This window comes from Canis aureus, chromosome 33, assembly GCF_053574225.1.
Source record: "Canis aureus isolate CA01 chromosome 33, VMU_Caureus_v.1.0, whole genome shotgun sequence".
In the NCBI taxonomy this organism is placed as follows: Eukaryota; Metazoa; Chordata; class Mammalia; order Carnivora; family Canidae; genus Canis; species Canis aureus.
In genome coordinates this window covers 7,461,452-7,477,563 of record NC_135643.1, presented here as the reverse complement: position 1 = coordinate 7,477,563, position 16,112 = coordinate 7,461,452, and the positions used below count along the sequence as shown (strand labels likewise).

Sequence of the window (16,112 nt, the reverse complement as noted above, 5' to 3'; positions counted from 1 at the left end):
TTGAGACCAAAAGTTGCATGCTCTACCAACTGAGCCAGCCAGGTGCCCCCAATCCATTTTTTATTTATTGCTTTATAGGTGGTGCAATCTCAGTAGAAGATTCTTTTTTAAATATTTTATTTATTTATTCATGAGAGACACAGAGACACAGAGAGAGACAGAGAGAAAGTGTGTGTGTGTGAGAGAGAGAGATGCAGAGACACAGGCAGAGGGAGAAGCAGGCTCCATGCAGGGAGCCCAATGTGGGACTCGACCCCGGGACTCCAGGATCTCGCCCTAGGCCGAAGGCAGGCACCCAACCGCTGAACCACCCAGGGGCGCCCTCAGTAGAAAATTCTAAGGGTTCTGGTGTCATTTGTTCACTGAACAAATATTTATTGGATGGTCAGTAAGTGCCAAGCACGATGCCATGAGCTTTAGTGAGTGCACTAGACAAGATGAAGCCCACCTCTGCTTTCATGGAGTTTAAATCTAGCAGACGAGGTCAACATGGGAGCAACAGTCACAATACCAGCAAACGTGCAAGTTCTAGCCAGTTCAGGATGCAGTGAGAGTGTGTCATGGGGATTTTCAGCTGCCTGGCGTTTCAGGCGCAGCTTCTTTGAGGAAGTTGTATTTCAGCTGAGACAGGCTGCCATCTGCCCGGGGTTGTGTAACTGTCTTCACATCCCAACTGAGACACTTGCACATATCAGTGTCTTAGAGCCTGGGTCCTCATGTGTAAACCGCGCACAATACACACTTGGCAGAGACGTGCAAATGAGAGGGAATGCAAGTAAAGCATCTCTTAGGGCATCAGGCATAGAGTAAGCCCTGAGTGCGTCCTGCTGGTCACAGTTACATACCCATGGAAGGCATCAAGGGAAAATTGAAGGAGTTTGCCCAACAGCTAAAGATGAATTTGCAGAGGGGAAATTTGGCCAAAGCTCCCAATTCGAGAGACAGTCACGCCCCGAGCTCAGGCTTGAGTTTCAGGCGCTGGACACCTGATACTTGAAGACTCCAGCAAGTGCTGTCTGCAGGGTAAGTCGGTAGGGAGTTTTGAAGGCCGATCCGCCTCCTCGGGGGAAGGTGAGCCGCCTCGGAAGCAGCTCTGCGGTCAGAGGACACGCGGTCAGTCAAGGCAGAGGCAAGTGTTTCTGGGCCAGGCGAGGCGGGATGGGCAGCAAGGAATGCCCAGCTGGAAGCTTCCGTCGGGCTCAGAGGAGCTGGCGCCACCTGGACGAGGCCCCGGCGGGAAAGGTGCCCCGGGTCGGGATGCCCGGGCGCTCGGCTCCGCGCCAGGTCCGCACCCTTCGAGTGCGCGCGGGGGATTTCGTAAGTGGGTGTGACCGGTCCCGCGGGGAAAGCGTGCAAGGAAGTGCGAGCGGGCGGGGGAGGGGCGGGGAGGGCGGGGAGGGCGGCCGGGCCGCAGTGGGAGGGGTGAGGCGCGGGGAGAAAAGCGCGCGGCGGCGGGGCGGGGGCAGCGCGCGAGCTCCGGGCTCCCGCGGCGGGCGGCTCCGGGCGGGCGGGCCAGGTGGCCGCGATGCTGCTGCGCTGCAAGGCCCGGCTGCCGCCGCCGCCGCCGCTGCTGCTGCTGCTCCTGGGGCCGCTCGGCCCCTTCTCCCCGGGCGCCCTGGCGGGCCCCGTGCAGGCCGAGGACCCCGCGGAGCTGGACTTCTCCACCGAGCGGCCGGTGCACCAGGTGAGCCCCGCGTTCCTGTCCTTCACCATCGACGCCAGCCTGGCCACGGACCCGCGGTTCCTCACCATCCTGGGGTAAGCGCCGGCCTTCCGGACATCCACGCCCGGAGCCGTCTCTCCCTCTGTCCCTGCCTCTCTCCCCCCCCCCCCCTGCTTCGTCGCCCCCTTCGCCCTCCGGGGCAGCTGCCCCCCAGACCGCCCTTTCCCGCCTCCGTTCATTCAGCAAGTGTTGCCTGAGCGCCAACTAAGGGCCAATATCCCGGGGAAATTTGGAAAAGAAACTTCCCACCTGCCCCAGAAACCCGCCTGGAGGAGGGCACCCAGGCAAGTGCACCTGGAGGCTGTGAGCCCTCGAGTCTGCAGCACAGTGTAGGACAGGTAAGACTGTGGACCAGGCTCCCCTCTCTTAAACTGTTAGGAAGGTTTAAAAAAAAAAAAATTAAAGTCAGATGGAAAAGGTCTCAAAGGAAAATAAGTGTGTGCGTATAAACTATACTTTTATGTATTTTAGAATACACTTGTATTTTTTTAAAGATTTTATTTATTTACTCCCAGAGACAGACACAGGCAGAGGGAGAAGCAGGCTCTCTGCAGGGAGCGCAATGCAGGACTCGATCCCAGGACCCCGGGATCACGACCTGAGCCAAAGGCAGATGCTCAACCGCTGAGCCACCCAGGTGTCCCTAGAATAAACTTTTAAGGAGTAGTTTTAGGCACAAGGTAGAGATTTCCAGTATTATACTATTTTTTAATCTAAATATTAAATAAGTGAGAGATAGGAAACTATTGCAGTGACTTACAGAGTCTTAATAAAAAGATGATTTTTTCCAGAAGATATTTTACCGCTGCAAAATCAGCCGTAATTTTTTTTTTCTCGCCTGAGAGAGACAAACTGGTGCTTGTTCGCTGGCTTTTGCCCCATGAATGCAGGCTGATCCCAGGACAGGGAACTTCAGGGACAGTCCCAGGTCATCTAGGCCACTCATCTAGGTCATGAGAGTCTTCAGGGAGGGCCACACCTCAACCAGTCCAAACAGCTGGGAATCTTCTCATTCCCAAACACCTAGATGCTGTCCTGCCTGTGCCCATGCTTTCAGCTGCCATTGCTAATTTTGATCATTTATTCTGTAAAGAAAAGCAGGTTAATAGCCTAATGGTGAAGAGACTGGCAGTCAGACCACACTGGCTTCATTCCCAACTTCTACCGAAGATGGGTGGCTTGGTTGGTACAGGTTGCTTGGCAACTCCAAGCCTCGATTCCTGTACCTGTAGAATAGAACTTCTAAAGCCTTTTTGTAGGACCATTATGAGGATTTCATGGTAGTAAATAAGTAGGTAGCACAGTGTTTGACACAAAGTGTTTAAAATTTAAACTCATTGCTTCTTCCTGGAAAATAAGGAATATTTGCCAACCATTCACCAGTAGTCTGAGTGTTTCTTTTGATCATAGTTAACCTCCATCTTTCCCTGTGGCGGGAGAGGGAGAATTTCCTGGTGGAGAGGAATCCCCACTTTTTTGCCCTTTCCTCTTGGGGATAGAAAGCTGATACCACATAGCAGGTGGGTGGGAGACAGAAAGTTTATTCTGGAGAAACGCTGAACTATGGGCTCCATATCTGAGGACCCCAGGCCTTACTTCAGAGGTGGGGGGGGGAGGCTGAGAGGGGAAGAGAAGATGTGAGGTGCCTTGCTGATCACAGAAGCACTAACTGAGCCACTTAGTAAAATGTGAGAACTCAGGTCCTCTTCTGCCACTGCAGCTACTGTGCATCCCACCCTTCCCCAAGAAAGGGCATCTGGGGATATTTCCTGGAGAAACAGATCCAAAAGAAGAAAATCTACAGTGGGGCGCCTGGTTGGCTCAGTGGTTGAGCGTTTGCCTTTGGCTTAGGGTGTGATCCCAGAGTCCTGGGATCGAGTCCACAGCAGGCTCCCTGCATGGAGCCTGCTTCTCCTTCTGCCTATGTCTCTGCCTCTCTCTGTGTCTCTCATGAATAAATTAATAAAATTTTTTAAAAATAAATAAGTAATAAGTAAAAAATAAAGTTTCAGGAAGAAACTTAAAAAAAAAAAAAAAACCCTACAGCACAACTTTTGGGATCCAGGCCTGATGCCCTGCAGTCAAGCTAACCAATTGACTAGCACCATCCTCATCTCCTTGCCCCCAACACACACAGAACTTCTGGTCTGCAATTCAGCAAGGGTGATACCTTTGTCTCTTCATTTCCCATAGCACTCTTTCTGCCTGGTTGGTCCCCACCTCTTGGTTAAAGGCTGGAGGATGATAATGAAAACCAAGAGTGTAGTATGCAATAGATAAAATTATTTCTTTGATTTACAAAACTCAGTGTTCATATGGGCTTTTCTCCAGGGCTGGCTCCCACCCACTCCAGTCCACTCCCTGGGCAGAGGCTGTCTTTAAGGCCTGCTCAGCAGGGGCATCTGCAACCACTTCATACTATTCCCAGCTGCCACTTACAAGACTGAAGCTCCAATAGGAGCTCCCTCTCACTGTCTGCTAAGACCTAGCTTCTGAATTAGGGTCTGAGAGTCCATCTCTCCAGGATGGTTAGCGCTGTGCCCCAAGTGACCTGGCCATCTCAGATGGCAACACTAAGCTTAATACCTGTGAGGTGGGTGTTATTCTTGTACAGTTCCTCAAAAGTGAAGATGCTCAGGCACAAGTGGCAAGAGCTGAGCAGATAAAAGCTGAAGGAGAGGGAGAAAAAGAAGAGGGTAATAGAAATAGCTGGTACTAAGTGAGCCTTTGGCTTGTCAGGCCCTGTTTGTAGCATCTTCCAGGTATTGATCCATTTGGTCCTCACTACAAGACTATGAGGACAGGACTATTATTATCTCCATTTTTAAAAGAGGTTTTATTTATTTATTCATGAGAGACACACAAAGAGAGGCAGAAACACAGGCAGAGAAAAAAGCAGGGAGCCTGATGCAGGACGCGATCCCAGGACCTGAGCCAAAGGCAGATGCTCAAGCACTGAGCCACCCAGGTGCCCTGTATCTCCATTTTTAAGAAATAAAGGGATTGAAGTTTAGGGAGACTCAAGAAATGACCCCTAGTCAATCAGCTGTTCATGAAGGAGCAGAGGCTGAGCCCAGATACTAATTGCAGGGGCAAGAGTGCACAAAAGTAAAGTCTGCAGCATATGTGTGTATATATGTGTATTGTGTATGTGTACATGTATATGTATATATTTATATTTTAATTATTTAAATTTAATTCAGTTAACATATAGTGCATTATTAGTTTCGAGGGTAGAATTCAGTGATTCATCAGTTGCATATAACATCCAGTGCTCAGTATATCACGAGCCCTCCTGAATGCCCATCACCCGGTTACCCCGTCCCCCACCTGCTGCCTCTCCAGCAACCCTCAGTTAGTTTCCTACAGGTCAGCATCTCTAACAGTTTGCCTCCCTCTCTATTTTCATCTTGTTTTAGTTTTCCTTCCCTTCCTCTATGTTCATCTGTTTTGTTTCTTAAAAGCAGTTTATATTTTTTAAAGGCAGTAGAGTAGGGTATAGAGGAAAAAGATTGTCCAGAAACAAATCGAGAAGATTGATGTAATGAAAAGAAGCACTGACCTGAGAGTAGGAGAATCAGGGTCCAGTCTTCTGAGGCGCTTCAATAGAGGCCCAAGTGAATTGAATCCGATGGCATGGTTCTGGTTTCCCATGATGGCAAACAGATGTGGTTTTTCTTTTTTCATATTTGCAATTAGAGAACATAGAGTACACAGAACTTAAAATGCCAGTGATAGAACACTCTAGAATTGGCAAGGAGCATCTTTTCAGTTTGCCTTCTTCCCAAAGGTAACTAATCAACAACCCAATCAAAAACTTTCTAAGCCTGACAATGTGCAGAGCTCTAAAAAGGCACTTGTCCTCACAGATGGGAGTGTCAAGACCACTGCTCAGTAGAAATACAATGTGAGCTTCATAAGCAAACTACATATGCAACTTACAATTTTCTAGTAGCCATGTTAAAAAAAAAAAAAAGGTAAAACCCGAGTGGCTCAGTCAGTTAAGCTCTCTTCATTTTTTTAATTGAAGTTCGATTTGCCAACATATACCATAACACCCAGGGCCCATCCCATCAAGTGCCCTCCTCAGTGCCCATCACCCAGTAACCCCAACCCCCCGCCCACACTGCCCCTTACACAACCTTTGTCTTTTCATTTCATGTCGCAACCTTTGTTCATTTCCCAGCTTCCTCAAAGAGTTCAAAATAGAGCTACCCTATACCCAGCAATTGCACTACTGGGTTTTTACCCCAAAGCTCTCTTCATTTTGGCTCAGGCAGGGACTTGAGATGGGGCCCCATGTTGGGCTCCCCACTGGGCGCGGAGCCTGCTTAATTAAGATTTTTATCTCTCCGTCTCCCTCTGCCCCCTATCCTCTGCTCATACTCACTCTCTATATCAAAAAAAAAAGTTTAAAAAGTGAAGTTAATTTTAAAAATATATTTTATTTAACACAAAATATCAAAGTATTAGCATGTCAACATGTAATCAATATAAAACTATTAATGAGATATTTTACATTCTTTTTCAAACTGCATCTTCAAAATCTGGTGTATATTTCATACCCATAATATATCTCAATTCACACTAGCCACATTTCAAGTCCCAGCCACATGTGGCTAATGGTTACCTTCTGGGCAGTGAAGTCCACACTTCAAACAAGACACATACACATACACGCACACATGCACACACACACACACACACACACACACACAGTTCTGTAATACAAGGTAAAAAAGAAAAAAAAGGAGCATCGGGTCAGTGCTAGAGACCCCAACTACTCCAGAGCAGACATAGCAGTCCTGAACAGCAACAGCAGTAATCGTGCAGTCGTGCTTGCTTTTTATAAGGGTTTGCTTATTTTTTTTCAACAACGTCCATTCCTTTTTGCCAACTCATTAGATAGTTATTAATAATGACTTTTGATAATCTGATCTCTGCATCTTCATGGACAAAATTGCTTTTGATCAAAGTCAAGTGCACATTTTGAAAGCCAATATTGCAAATAACCACAGGCCCTCTATGTGCTGTTGCTGAGAGACTTAACCCTCGCCAGAGAAACAGAATGGAGAACAGTTGCAAGCCATAGACTCACATTTTCTGACGCCTGGAGAAGCATTGTCTCTCTGATGACGTGCTCCTCTGTTCCTTTCCCTCCCAGACCTTTCATTGTGCTCCCTGGAGCCCTTTGCATGGCAACCCTATGTCTTCCTCACAGAATATTCCTGCCCTGGCTAAAACTTGGCTCTTCTTTAAAGATCCTAGTGCCAAAGCAGACGTGGCTGCCTCCCTGAGGTAGCCCTTTGGAGTAGAAGCTGCGCATTACACAATCTGCAGCACCTTTCCCATCCACCAGCACAACTTCTACGTGATCACCCACCAGTATGAATGTAGTTCACACCCCTGCCGGCTTGTGACTTTGAGCAATAGCTTCCTTTTGTTCAGGTTCCTTGTCTGTAAAAAGAGGATAATAACCTATCTCATTGAGTTGTTTTGGGATTGAGTGAAATAACTTATACAAAGTGTCTAAACTACTGAATTTGCATGAACCCAATGCATGCTGGAGATGACTGTCATGACTCCAGTGTGAGGTTCACTGTCTCCGTGTGGGCTTTGCTCTCACTCACTTCTCCTTACCGATTAAAAATCAGCGTTGACCTCACACTTTTTTTCTCTACTCTCATGTCCCACCATCATCCTAGATAACTTCAGGTCCTCCTGAATCAAGTGTCTCTCAACGACTTCATATCCACACATTATAATCCTCTTTTCTCAATGTTCTATTGGAGCTGGCTTGCATCACCTTACGAAAGATGTGCATCCCTTCCCAATTCCACATTCACTGACATGACACTGCCACCTTGAAATCAGCCTGGTGAGTGTTTACACCATGGAAATTGGCAAATGCTAAAAAGCAGGGCACTTATTTTTAGGGAGCCAGCTTACCTGCACACCCTGCTTCACCCCATTTCAGCCACCTAATGGCATGGCCACACCTTGACTCTTTTCATCACTAAGAATCTTTTAACATCGAAACCCTAAATGAAAATCTCCTGGGGATGCCCGGGTGGCTCAGCAGTTGAGCATCTGCCTTTGGCTCAGGTTGTGATCCTGGAGTTCTGGGATCGAGTCCCGCATGGGGCTTCTGAATGAAGCCTGCTTCTCCCTCTGCCTGTGTCTCTGCCTCTCTCTCTCTCTCTCTCTGTACCTCGTGAATAAATAAATAAATTTAAAAAAAAAGAAAAAAGAAAGAAGATCTCCTGTTCTTGGACTACATACCTTACCCTGTTAACCTTTCACTCTGTGGGTCCACCACAACCATTTTGTTTTGTTTTGTTTTGTTAAGATTTTATTTATTTATTCACAGAGAGAGGCAGAGACTCAGGCAGAGGGAGAAGCAGGCTCCCTGCAGGAAGCCTAATATAGGACTCAATCCCAGGACCCCGGATCACAACCTGAGCCAAAGGCTGACACTTGACCATTGAGCCACCCAAGTGTCCCCCACCACAACCATTTGTTAAGTTCCTCCACCAAACAGCCTTGTTCTGTCTCTGTTTCTTCCATGGCTCACTTGGGCTTCTTTTCTTGGTTTCCCACATGAATAGTTCTTGGGATGACATCCCCACACTCTGGCCCTGTTGTTCTTATTGCTAAACCCAAATCCAGCTCAGTTTAGTTTCCTCCTTTGGGATCTATAAAGTGGACATTAAGTCTGGGAACAAAAAATATTACCTAATTATGAATTATAGTGCATATTAATAAGCCTGTTTTATGTATTTGCCTCTGCTCCCCGTCTTGCTGGCCACACTGAATAGCTGGGCTATGCGCTTTTAGGGTGGAGCGGAATGGCTCAGCCACATGGGGTTGCACTAGAAATTCTTGGTCTCCGGACTTACTTGGTGCTACCTCTCACTTCTTCATTCCCTGCCCCTCTCATTCTCCACTTCCTTCAAACCCGATCCCATCTCCACTTCCACACTCTTAGCATATGACTACATTTCTATTTCCCAAAGAAAACGAAGTCATTGGATAAGAACTTCCTTTTCTTCTTGCCACCAAGCCCGTGCACATACCACAGCCACATGTAGCTTTCTTTCCTTCTCTCTCCTCAGGCCACTGCTTCTTCCTCTCTGTCCCCTCTTGCTCCCTAGTCATCTCTTCTCTCCCTTGTCTTTAACCTCTCCCCATGACTGGGTCCTTCTTCACAGTGTGGAAACATCCTCAAGGCTATCCTGTCTCAAACCCCACTCTGCACATGTGCCAGGGGATCTGCCCTTGCTCTCTTCTCCCCTTGGCGGCCTTCCTTACTGCCCACTCCATCCTTGTTCCACCCTCACGAAGTCCCTATCACTGTGTCATAAAAGCAATCTCTCCAACATCATCAGTGACCTTTTTTTAAATAAAAATATTTTATTTATTTGAGACAGAGAGAAAGAGAGAAAGCGCGTGCATGAATGAGGGGAAGGATAGAGGGAGAAGCAGACTCCCCACTGAGCAGGGAGCCAGATACAGGACTTGATCCCAGGACTCGGGGGTCATGACCTGAGCCGAAGACAGACACTTTTGTTTTTTTTTAACATTTTATTTATTTATTCATGAGAGACACAGAGAGAAGGCAGAGACACAGGCAGAGGGAGAAGCAGGCTCCTCACAGGGAGCCCAGTGTGGAACTCGATCCCCAGACCCTGGGATCACACCCTGAGCCAAAGGCAGACACTCAACTGCTGAGCCACCCAGGCGTTCCACAAAGGCAGATGCTTAATCAGTTAAGCCACCCAGGCACCTCTACACCCGTGACCTTTTATTGCAAAATCCAATGAACACCTTTCCATCCATGTCTTATTTGGTGTCTCTCATGGGTTGAATTTCTGTGTATTCCCCCACCATTCATACACTTGAAGTCTTAACCCAGCACGTGAAGTCATACCTCAGCACGTAACCTTGTTTAGAAATAGTGCCATTCCAGATATAATTAGCTAAGAACTAGTTGTAGAGGAATGGAGGGGGCCCTAATCCATTCTGACTGATGTCCTTACAAAAAGAGGAAATCTGGGGACAGATAGGCCTCCAGAGAGGGAGAGAGAGAGAAGGCTGTGTGGAGACTAGAGTCCCACGGCAGCAGGGAACCACCAGAAGCTGGAGGAGAGCCCCAAACGGATCCTTCCCCCCGTAGCTTCAGAGGGAGTATGACCATGCCCACACCTGGATTTCAGATTTCTGGCCTCCACCTCCAAACCTCCATAAAAGAGTAAATTTCTGTGTGTAAGGCACCAGTCTGTGGTACTTTGATTCTGCAGCCCTAGCAAAGGACTGGAATCTCTTGGAAACAGTTGGCAAGGTTGACAACGGAAATGCTTTCTCATCCTTTCAGGTCTATGTCGCTTCTGTTTCTGGGGGTTCCCTCACCTCTTTAACACTTCTTCACCTCTTTCTCTAGCTTTCTTAAATGTTTGATGTTCCTCAGACCTCCGACTTAGGCCTGCTTTCACGTCACATTATCTTCTGAATGGTCCTACCAGTGGCTTGAATTCATGTCCCATGTTCTAGGAAATGTTTAACAATTGACTCTCGGAGAGGACAGGAAACTGATTTATGGGTTTTGGGGTTTTGTTGTTGTTGTTGTTGTTGTTGTTTTTATTTCTGTGGTATAAATACTCCCACTGTGGCTGATTTCAAACTGCCAACAGTTTAATAACTTGTTCTCAAAATATGACAACTGGCTCTCACAGCTGATAGGAGCTGGTACAAGCTGGCTCCAGCACACCTCTGCTTTCATGTCAGAGATAAGCAGCTTATTTTTACACCAAAGGTAAAATAATACCTGCAGACTTTTCTTTCCCCTAACAAATTGCTCTGGAAGTGGAATGTCTGCAGCTGCTTTTATGGTTTTTTGTTTTTTTTTTTTTAATTTCCATGTCACTGTGGTGGTGGTATATCCCCCCTTCTTCCTGTATATGATAGGAATAGCATACCTCTGATCAGTTTTGTTTTATGACATGTTTTGCAGCTGTTTAAAATCTGGTTTTTGTTAGAGGGCATTAATATTGTATTATCAAAACAAGAAAATGTTCCCTTACAAAAGAGACAAACAAAAAGGTCTTTAATACCAATACTTTTGAAACATGTGATTTTCTTTACTTGGCAGGAGCCATAGCATTGGGTTTTATTTATTTAAAAGATTTTATTTATTCATGAGAGACAGGGAAGGAGGAGGGGAGAGAGGCAGAGACAGGGGGAGAAGCAGGCTCCCCACTGAGCAGGGAGCCCGATGTGGGGCTTCATCCCAGGGCCTTGGGGTCATGACCTGAGCTGAAAAGCAGACATTTAACCACCCAGGCGCCCCCATCACTTTCTATTTATGTTAACATGACCACAGTCTTTGTCCCTCTATTCAGTTATTTACACTGCAGCCTGAGATTCTTTTTTAAAACAGAAGTCTGGTGAGACCAGACTTATCTTCCCAACCTGAAACTCTGTGCCCATGAAACAAAGTGCTCTCTTCCTTTCCCTACAGCTTATTTTTGTTTGGGTTTGTAGCAAAGTGGAAATGGCTTTCATCTGAATCCTGACTTAGTCAAGGTTATTAGCATTTATCTTCTGGTAGTTGTTAAGGATTTCATGGCAGAAGCCATCCTTCCTGGAGTTCTTTGGTGCCATTGGGTGTTTCAGCCAGCACTGAACCCAGCCTGATACTGTTTTTGAAGCCTCACTCTGTGCTGCATTTCCTCATGCTAGGACCTGTAACACACTTAGGGGACCATGAAAATATTCCAACTTCTTGTAAGATCCAAAGTAAATGAACCTTTAGGTCAAAGAAGATGTTTCAATAGATAATATTAAATTAATTAACATTAAATAATACTAATATTTAATTATTTAAATTAATTTTATTTTATTAATATTAATTAATGTTGATATCAATTAATTAATATTAATATTTACTTATTTAAAAAGAGAAAGAGAGAGAGCAGGAGGGAGAGGGAGAGAGAACCTGAAGCAGACTCCCCGCTAAGCACAGAGCCTGACTTGGGGCTCGATCCCATGACCGCAAGATCGTGACCTGAGCTGAAACCAAGAGTTAGACACTTAGCCAACTGAGCTACCCAGCCTCCTCTAACATGTTTGTCTTTTTAGAAATATCATCATGAAATATAATTTTAAATATGTTTTTTTTATGGAAGAAAAGGATCATGAAGGCAAAAATGCCAAGGTAGTACAATAAGAAGCTCTCAAGTCACAAACAAACAAACAAAAATGGCAAGGAGGAATTGCTGAAGTTTTTAATGCAGGAGATTTATCTTTGGTCTATTTCCATCTTTTAAGTCCTCTTTCCTAGGCATAAATGAAGACATCTTTCCAACATCTTACACGGTGGTATATAGAGATTTTTTAAAGATTTTATTTATTCATGAGAGACACAGAGAGAGAGGCAGAGACATAGGCAGAGGGAGAAGCAGACTCCCTAAGGAGAGGGCCTGGTGTGAGACTCAATCCCAGGAGCCCAGGATCATGCCCTGAGCCAAAGGCAGATGACGGCTCAACCACTGAGCCACCCAGGCGTCCTGAGTCATATATATAGTTAAGCACTATCTTAAAATTTTAGATACTTTAGGTCAGGTCTCTAATTCCTAGGATGTTAGAAGGTATTGCTAATTTGTCCTCCTGGAATGTTTTCCAATTTGAAAGAACCCACATGTAAGCTAAGTAATTGGACCATTCCAAGGAACTGCACAGCATTGGTTTTATGTGTTTTAAGAGAATTTGGAGAGTAGTGTGGCCAGAATCACATGTGTGAGACTTCAGAAATGTGTAGTTTCCTACTACCTGTGTCTTCTGTTATCTTAGTTTTGTTCACTTAAATATCCATGACATCTTCATCCTTCTGAGGGAAGGGTTTATAAATCATTCTAATTCCATTCTAGAGCATTTGGTGCCATTCTGAGCACATACTAGTCACCTATCAGGAGCATGTTTGACTTGATGAGATATGCATTTAGAATTGCTCAGACTAGAGTTGTTAATGATAGGAATTAGGATCTTATCTAATTCTAATCCATTTGACTTAAATTTAGAAGGATGGTGTTCTTTGAAAGCCAGAGTTAGGGAGCAGAGAAAGACTCCTAACTCACTTATGAACTTCTCTGAGAACATAAACCTTTTTTCAGGTTTTCAAAAAAGATTTATTATTTATTTTAAAGACAACGTGAGTATGAGTCGGGGGAGAGGCAGAGGGAGAGAATCCCAAGCAGCAGACTCCCCGCTGAGCGTGGAGCCTGATGTGGGGCTGACCCAAGACCCCAAGATCATGACTGGAGTGGAAATCAAGAGTCCAATGCTTAAATGAATGAGCACCCAGGTGCTCTAAGAATATAAGTTTTTGAAGACAATCTATTTTTCAAAGAAACACAGTCATCTTTCCTAGAGTTTCCACTCTCTTAACCTCTTTTCCTTCATCAACCATAAAAGGTTATGAGTGTTTTGAAAGCACTGAACACTATCCTACCTATCAAGTTAAAATAAAAGTTCTTGCCAAAGTCAGAGCTCCAAGTTGCCTGTAGGTGCCTAGGAGTGTGATCTTCAATTAAAAAGAGGCAGATTGAGATTTCTCCATTATAGCAATAAGACTTCTCCCTCCAAGGCCTTACAGCTACATATTAAGAAATAGGCCCAGTGAAAGAGAAGAGAGTAAGCATGTTTGACTGGATTGTCTTGGGAAAAAAATAATTTTAATTTCTCACTTGTCTTCTAACAGTTCACCAAAGCTTCGTACCCTGGCCAGAGGTTTGTCTCCTGCATACCTGCGATTTGGTGGCACCAAGACGGACTTTCTAATTTTTGATCCCCAAAAAGAACCAACCTTTGAAGAGAGAAGTTACTGGCAGTCTCAAGTCAAGCAGGGTGAAGCCTTTTAAAGATTTATGATATGTTTTAATTCCCTTGAGTTAGTCTTGAGCATTCTCAGAAGTGTCATTGCTGACATCTAACAATTAATGAGAAATCAAGAGCTCTCAGCTGACCAATGCAGGCACTGGCATAAAAAGGAGGAAGCAGTGGGCAGCTTTCCTCCTCCTCTTGTTTTCATGAATGTGAGACCTTGCAAAAAAAATTGTGCTGGGCATAACTGAGAGTTAATTGTCCTGTAAATAGAACAATGATTGTAGCTGAAGGACACAGCTGCTTAGTGGGGAGTGTGTGGGCAGAAATGTGTCAAACTAAAAAGGGTATTTCCAAATGAAGATACAAGCAGTAGATTGAAATCCATTTATTCTGAAAATAGCATGTGGATGAAAGGTATAACAAGAGGGTGTAGACATATGCTCTGTATCTCAGAATGGATTTTAAGACTTGATTTATTGGGCAGTGATTGTCAAACTTTATTGACTATTCAGTAGCCACCTGGGTGAGTTTGAATGTTTGGATTCTCCATTCTAACCTTAGATTATGAGTTTAGCAAGCTCCTCAGGTGATTCTGGTATTTCGACGTCTGTTGGCTCCCCCTGAGAAACCTGCCTTAGAGGGAACCACAAGGATTTGTCCTGTGTCTTTCAGAAGTACTATACAAACCTCAAATGGCAGTTAAATAATTATTGTAACAATTATTAAAAATATGGTATATATAGTTGAATTATAATAAAATATGTATAATGTATATATTAGTGAATAATTAATTATTTCATATGTTATGAAATATTTTCCTTCTATTTTTTTCAGTTAGAAAGTGTCTAGAACACTTAATCAGTAATTGGGCCAAAATTGATAAAAGAGTAATTAGAAAAACATTGAAAAAAAGCAGGAGAATTCTCTTAAAATAATATATTGGAATAATATATGTTCAGACTTATCCATTCCCTCAGTCACATGTGTTTGAAAGATCTCTTAAGTTCAGACAGGAAATTCTCCTTTGCTCATCGATTTTCCTCATCCTGTGTGTGTATGTGGTAAGGGGCGGGGGGTGTCAAAGCCTCTGAAGCATCCTTTGTGAGCACAGGGATGGATGAGACATGAGCTGCCAGAAAGCCAGAATGAGCAGCTTTCCAGAAAGGAAGTTGTTGGCGGGTCAGCCAGCCCTGGCGGCCAGCCCTCAGCAGCTCTGCTGCCTTGTGATAAAGAAGCACAGTCTGCCTGACAGCATAGTGGTTGGTTTTTCCAAGTGCACATGTTGTGGTCTCAGAAGCTTTGAGGATACCATACTTGAAGGGGGGAAAAAAGTCAATATTTCCTGTCCTACCATTATGGCAAGAGAAAATCATCACAAAGCAGATAGAGGCCAGTGAAACAAATTTTATGTATTTTGAAAATGAATCTTAAGAGAATTGAACTATGTCTTCTTCAGTGGGGTTCTCTAGCAATTTTAAGTTTCTGAGGAGCCTTCTGAATTGTTAAATAACTTGCAGTTATGCCCAGTGTATCTTGTATCCAGGGTATGCCCACTGTTTCTTAGGAAACCTGTCCGTTGGTTGTTTTTTTGTGTGGTGATTGGTTAGCCAGCAAATTTGACGTGTGTAACAGAATGTATCTTCCTCTGGTCTTGTACCTAAAAACCAGAAATGTAATTATCCTGCTTTAGTCACATAGATAGGTAATGAAATAAATGTGTGGGATTTGAACCTTATCACTGTGAAAATAGATTCTCTAAACCATTTCTTCCACTTGCAGATATTTGCAAATCTGGATCCATCCCTTCTGATGTAGAGAAGAGGTTACAGTTGGAATGGCCATTCCAGGAAAAACTGCTGCTCCAAGAGCAGTATCAGAAAAAGTTCAAGAACAGCACTTACTCAAGTAAGAGATGAAAGGCACTCTGCAGGTGTCCCAGCCCCCAAAATACATGGAGAGCTTGAACTTGGGCTTGAATCATGTAGGCCCTACAGCAGTTGTGTAAAGCTGCATAATACTCAAATGGTACCAAGAGTTAATGGGAAATCGTGAACCCCATTTCTTTACTTCACCTGACTTTGCCTACTAGCCATGAAGTGAAATCTAGAAATCATTCATTCATGAGCTAATGATGACCTTTACTGCTCTGGAGAACTAGGAAGTCAAAGAAGACACAGATACATTTCCAGTGTGAAAGTAAAGTACAAGAGTATGAAGGGTAAATAGTGGGGGCACCTGAACAGCTCAGTCAGTAGAGCCTGCACCTCATGATCTCGGGTTGAAAATTCAAGCTCCACACTGGGTGGACAGATTCCTCAAAAATACAAATAAATCTTTAGGAAAAAAAAGTGTAAGTTGTGAAAACCATCCACACTTCGTCATCTATTCCATCTCTCCTCCCAGAAGCAACCACTATTATGAGTTGTACCATTAGGCAGTGGAAGCCTGAGTCATAATAGACAGTGCTGGCCATCAAGCAGCTCTCTGTTTTTCTTTCCTCTCAGGCTTT

The 16,112-nt window shown here is 44.6% G+C and overlaps 1 protein-coding gene across 1 annotated transcript in view; it reads left to right on the top strand.

Moving 5' to 3' along the window:
• Window positions 1-1,490: 1,490 nt before the first annotated feature.
• Window positions 1,491-16,112, top strand: part of HPSE (heparanase) — a 33,011-nt gene continuing 18,389 nt past the window's right edge. The window contains exons 1-3 of the mRNA XM_077882744.1: window positions 1,491-1,758; window positions 13,479-13,624; window positions 15,383-15,508. Of these exons, the coding sequence (XP_077738870.1) occupies window positions 1,526-1,758; window positions 13,479-13,624; window positions 15,383-15,508 (505 nt within the window). The 5' untranslated portion in view covers window positions 1,491-1,525. The remainder of the gene's footprint in view (window positions 1,759-13,478; window positions 13,625-15,382; window positions 15,509-16,112) is intronic.